General features: G+C 27.9%; 1 protein-coding gene across 10 annotated transcripts in view; it reads right to left on the bottom strand.

The window, feature by feature from the left end:
- Positions 1-4,581, bottom strand: part of LOC111686932 (misshapen-like kinase 1) — a 59,615-nt gene extending 55,034 nt beyond the window's left edge. For 3 of the 10 annotated variants that reach the window (XM_046951292.1, XM_046951290.1, XM_046951294.1), the window contains exons 1-2: positions 3,827-4,581; positions 3,371-3,688 (exon numbers count right to left, since the gene is read on the bottom strand). In XM_046951292.1, the coding sequence (XP_046807248.1) occupies positions 3,371-3,439 (69 nt within the window). In that variant the 5' untranslated portion in view covers positions 3,440-3,688; positions 3,827-4,581. Of the gene's footprint in view, positions 1-3,370; positions 3,689-3,826 lie in introns of those variants that run through there. The other 7 variants (XM_046951285.1, XM_046951293.1, XM_046951289.1 and 4 more) reach the window with 5 other exon arrangements.
- Positions 4,582-6,159: the final 1,578 nt, after the last annotated feature.

Here is a 6,159-nt window from a genome sequence, read left to right as displayed (position 1 = left end):
ATCTATCTATATATCTATCCATCTATCTATCTATCTATCTATCTATCCATCTATCTATCAAAATCTTTTTATTTCCTTAATTTTTATAAACAAATTTATTTATTTGACATTTTATTCGTGATCGGCTGATAATGTGAAAATAAGCATAAGTAATAGAGAAAACTCTATTACTTATGCTTATTTTCACATTATTTTACCCCACCAGCCGGTCATTCTATTCTTCCTCTTTTTTGCATTTTCTTTGCCATATTTTCTTTATTTCACAAGCTTATTGTTGCGGTTATTGTTGTTATTACTGCTATTCTCACTAGTATTTACTTTTATTTCGTAAGCAATATATCAACAACAGCTCATATTTCATTAATATAATTCTTTTTCCTCAATGACCTGTAAACACCCCATTTCTCACTCTCTTTCTCTCTCCCTCTCGTTACTCTACCCTTCAATGAACAGAGAAATAATTGTAAATAGAGGAGTAGAAATCATGTTTCTTTAATATTTTTATAACAAAATTTCAGTATTTTTTTTCTACTCCACACACCCCCATTTGGCCAACAACCACTAATAAATAAACTCACTTATAATGCAATGACAATAATAACAACAATAACTCTAAGAAAAAAATACGATTACATTTTTATTTTTTGAGAAGCAAGTGTAAGAGGAGTGTAGTGTAATAATTTGTTTTTGCTTTAATGTTATCGCTTTCAAGTTGTCATTGGTTTTGAAGGAAATTTTTTGTAATATCATATGTAATTGAATTTAATAAATATATAATTTTTTCTTATGAAATTGTAGTTTATAATCTTATAATATAATTAAAATTTTACACAATAAATTTCAAGGTTTTAAGGAGAGTATTTTTTAGTGAAGAGAGAATGAAGTATTCAATTTGAAATATCATTAAAATTATTAAAAATATTCAATTATTAATATTTTTATAATAAGATTTAACTAAAATGTTTTTATGAAATTTTCGGAAAATAGAATTTACGATAAAATTTCCAAATCTTTAAATAATTTAATATTTTATAATTTTGCGTGTTTTTCCAATTGTTTTACTCCCGCATAAGTTGTCTTAAGGGAAATAGGTATGTAATAGGTACTGAATATTTAAGAGGATTAAGAAAGGACAAGCAAAATATTTTATAGTTTTATATACCTGCATAAAATTGCTTATTGTTAGTAATAACCTTTGACCTTTTGACAATATTAAAAGAAAACATGATAAAGTAATTCAAAATCTATAAGGGAAATTTTGTAATATTCATAACTAATTAATAACTATTAAACTCTTGATAACTATATAAAATTAAGTTTATAGAAATTATAATTAAATTTAAAAAAAATTTTCACTTTCATTATCACTTTAAATAAAATTTACTTTTATTGCAAAATTTTGCATACAAATAATTGACATTTATTTGCATTTGGCAACTCTTGCAATACACAAAGAAGCACAAAGAGGGCGTAGAACCCCAACATCATCGCACAAAAACAACACACGCACACACACACAGAAAATCATACAAAAAAGAAAAGAAAATGTAATAGAGAGAAAACAGAAAAAAACAACAAAACACAAATAAACACGGATACGGCAAACTACTCTCATACATAGAACAAGAAATATACAAAAATCAACAACATACGGCGAGAAACAGGGATGGAAAATTTAATACAGTTGTATATTTTTAAATATTCTTTGACATAGATTCTGGTCAATAGTCTTATCTAGAAACAGTCTATGTACCTGTTCAGAGATTAGTCCATGAGCTAGATCAGGCGCGGATGTAAGGGGGAAGGGAAATTTCCCTCCAAAACCGAAAAATTTTTATACAAAATATACAAATGAGGAAAAAGGAAAATAAAGTCCCCCCAAACACTCGAACTTGAGGCACCATTGATGTAGTTTTTTAAATAAAACATTGACTAATCAACAGATTTGTATATAGACTTATTAGGAATCAACGATATTGACAGCTTAATAGTATATAAATAAGACTTTTTAATAAAATAAGCCGTTTACAAGTCAATAAACAAGTTTACAGAGTAGTCAAATAGAATAGTCCACGGGCTTGTTCATCATCTAAAATACTAAGTAGCCAATAGCCAAGGACAGTAACTAGTAAACAGTTTAGTCTATAAAGTATTAAATAATTTAGATCCTAGACTAATCCATTACTTAATTTGACCAGAAACTTGTTCAGTAACTCGTCAATATACTACAGCATTCTAGAATCAATGTCAAGTCCATAGGTTAATCTAAAGATAAGTAGGCTGATCGTAACACAAGTCCATATACATATATAAGTCTATAGATAAGTTCAAATAAATAAATCGGTCTATACATAGAGTTGTGTAAAGTCCAGTTCATAAACAGGTCTATGGGCTAGTTCATAGACTGGTCTGTAGACTAGTTCATAGACTTACCTATAGACTAGACTAGTCTATAGATAAGTTCAAATAATTGTCTATAGAAACAGCAATAAATCGGTCCAAAGACTAAATCATAGAGTTGTGTAAAGACCAGTTCATAGACTTGTCTATAGACTGGTCTATAGATTAGCTCATAAACTAGTTTATAGACTAGATCATACAGTGGTCTATAGACTAGTTCATAGACTGGTCTATAGACTAGTTCATAGACTGGTCTATAGACTAGTTCATAGACTGATCAGTAGATAAGTTCATAGACTGGTCTATAGACAAGTTTATATACTTTCCTTTAAACTAGTTCATAGACTGTTCTATACACTAGTTCATAAAATTGTCTATAGACTAGTTCATAGGCTGCTCTATATACTAGTTTATAGACTGCTCTATGGACTAGTGCAAGAGTATTTTATAGATTGGTCTATACTATTCCATTGTCCAGTCTCTAGACTGGGCTATAGACTAGTTTAAAGACTGGTCTATAGACAATTTCATAGATAGTGAATAACCTAATCCATAGTGTAGTCTATACACTAGTCCATAGACTAGTTTAAACACAAGTTCATAGAACAATCTATATAATAGTATACAGACTAGTTCATGGTATGATTCTAAATATAAACAATACTACAATAAATTTTATACTTTTTTATCTAAAAGCATTTCTTATTGTTTTGTTTTTGAAAAAAATGCAATTTTCCAAGCCTGACAAAAAGAGCTGCAGCAGCAAACACAACAACGGAAAGAAATAAAGAAAGACAAGTTAACACAAAGGAAATTTTGATGAATGGAGTAGAGAAGTCATAGCAATCTTTTTTTTTGTTTTTGCCAATGTTTTAGAATTTAGTTTTTAAGTTGTTTTTTTAATTAAATGAATAAGAAATTAAATTTAAAAGAAAATAGTTTAAAATTAAGTTTTAAATAATAAATTTACCCTTAAAGCAGCTAAATCGATATCATCCAATGAACAATTCACCGAGGCAAGTTGCTGCTGGTGCGCCATTTTGATTTGCTATTTTTTTTTTTTGTGTTTCTAGATTTTTTTGCCTTTTTAACAAAAAAACTAAAAAGTTCAAAAAAATCTTTTAAATTTGTTTTATTGTTTTTTTGTTGTAACTTTTCTACACACAAACTTATTATGATTATTTTTTGTTATATATATTTTATTTTAATAATTTATTAACATAAATTGGATGCTGTGTGTTACAATTTGAACTTTTCTCTTGACATTAAGCTTTCACTAATAAATTTGCTAAAATTTTTAAAGAAAACAAAAAAGGTTATTGAGAAAAATTTAAATAAACATAAAAGAAAATATTTTACAAATTTTTATTAAACAATTTTTGCACTATTTTTTAAAAAGAAAACTATTTTTTTTAATATTCTGCACTTTTTTTGCTTTAAAATTTATATTTTATCTGCTCTATGCTTTTGCGGCTCTTCTTTATCTTTGTTTTTCTTTTAAAACACAATCCCAACACAATCCAGTAGTTGGATGTGTTCAATAGGAAAATAATAAAAGGGTTGTTCCCTCTCTTGAGTTCCTTTTGCACTTCGTTTTTTGCACAATTTTAATTTAACTTTATTTAGCAACAAATTGCCTTAACCGGCTGTTTTTCGTTTTACACTTAATAAAATTTTCCTAATATTTTGTTATTTTTCAGTTTCTTTTTTGTTTTTTCTCTTCCTTTTCTATTTCTCTATTGGTACATAACTGAAAAATTGCCCAAGAAGAAGAACTCTTATTAGCAAAGCAGGAGTTTAAAAAAGATTTTAATAAAACCAAAAAAAAAAAATTCTACGTTCCCGTCACGTCACTTTTTATTTGTTAAACGACACCGGACACACTCGGAAAAAAATTACCAACAAAAAGAAAAAAACTTCACTAAAACCTTTTTTATTTGTTGTTAATTTTATCAAATTTTCTCACTTTTCAAAACATTTTCTTATAAACGCAAATATATATTTTCCATAAAAAACAGTTTTTTTCTTTTTTCACTAAATACTTTTGTGTAAAAGTTAAAATTAAGTTTCAAATTGTATTCCTTTCTTTTTTTCTTTAACTCTAGTAAAAATTTATTTTAACTTGACTTCCACGCCCGACTTTTTCTTTTCCACATCGCGAGCTCAACTGATTGTGTGTGAGAGAAATTGAAACATTTTACCAACACTAAATTCTTAGTCACTGTCACGGTATTGCCAGCAGCAAATTTTCGTTAACTTATAACACAGAGTTGTATTGAAAAGCAATTAATTAATAAAAATAAATAATTAATTTCTTAAAAATTTAAAGCAATTAAAGCTAAATATTAAAATCAATTTTTAAATTAAAATTTTTACTTAAAGATCTGACGTAGCTTCTTAAGAGTCAATAACAGAATTGTTAATTGAAAGAAAGCTTAAATAATTTACTAACACTAAATTTTTAAACCACTAATTACTCTGACGTAGCGTAACGTTAATTGAGTACTACCCACGTTATTTGTAAAGATATTAATCGCTTATTTTAGGTTTATTATACACATTTTCCATATAAAATATCTACCATAAATCATCAATAACTTTATTAAGCATTAATGAATGTTTAAGAGAACTTTGTACGACCACATTTTAGGTACTTAAAGTCTAAGGAAAAAGTTAAACTAAATTCTATCCGTATAACAAAAAAGCGAATAAAAGTCGTTTACCCCATATTCATAAAAGCTTAGGAATTATTTTAGGAATTTTGTGTGGAAATTTTGCGAAATAAACCTGAATTGAATAATCGAACAATCGACATTTTGTCGAAAAGTCGAAGTCGACTATTTTGTTCCAAAAAAGTCGATAACTCGACTATCGTCTGTCCAAAAAGTCGACTTTGGAAATAAAAGTCGAAAAGTCGTAATAAGTCGAAAATAGACTAAAAAGTCGAAAAAGTTGGAAAAAGTCAAAAATAGTCGAAAGTAGTCCCAAAGTCGAAAATAGTCGGAAAAGTCGAAAAAAAGTCGGAAAAAAGTCGAAAATGTCGAAAATAGTCGTCAAGTCGGAATAAGTCGAAAACAGTCGAAAACAGTCGAAAAAGTCGGGAAAAAAGTCAAAAATAGTCGAAAGTAGTCGCAAAGTCAAAAAAAGTCGAAAATAGTCGGAAAAAGTCGAAAAAGAAGGCGAAAATAGTCGAAAAGTCGACTATTTACAAAATACAAAGTCTAAACGTCCACTTTTAACTAACCGAAAAAAGTCGAAAAGTCTAAAAAACGACTTTGCATAAAATGCAAAAAGTTTAAAAGTCGACTTTAAATAAACAGTTGAAACGAAAAGTCGACTTTTTGCATTTATTTATTTATATTTATCTTTCGTACTTGTTATCTCGTGCGAGGCCGGCTTTAGAAAACTTTCAGCAAAAAACGTTTTATGGCCTTTAACATTTTAACGGGGATATGTGTTGATATTTGTAATGCACAAAATTATTGGTCCAATGACTCAGAATCACTTCTAACACGATCAAACCACGTTTCTTCTCCATGTATACCTTACAAAGAAACCTCATGTCGCAATTTTTAAGGTACTTAGTTGAATTCAGTGAATGTATTACTACTATTGCCGAAAACCCATTGATTTTAGCTGATATAAGTACATTATTTCATCTATACTGCATTCAACCGGATGTTCCAATATAAGCTTACATTTTTAAATATTAAAATATTTCTACAATAATCAGCATTACTATGATATATGTAAATCGAC

Source organism: Lucilia cuprina, chromosome 5 (assembly GCF_022045245.1).
Source record: "Lucilia cuprina isolate Lc7/37 chromosome 5, ASM2204524v1, whole genome shotgun sequence".
Lineage (NCBI taxonomy): Eukaryota > Metazoa > Arthropoda > Insecta > Diptera > Calliphoridae > Lucilia > Lucilia cuprina.
Note: the sequence above shows the minus strand (reverse complement) of the source record. Positions and strands in the feature narration are given on the sequence as shown.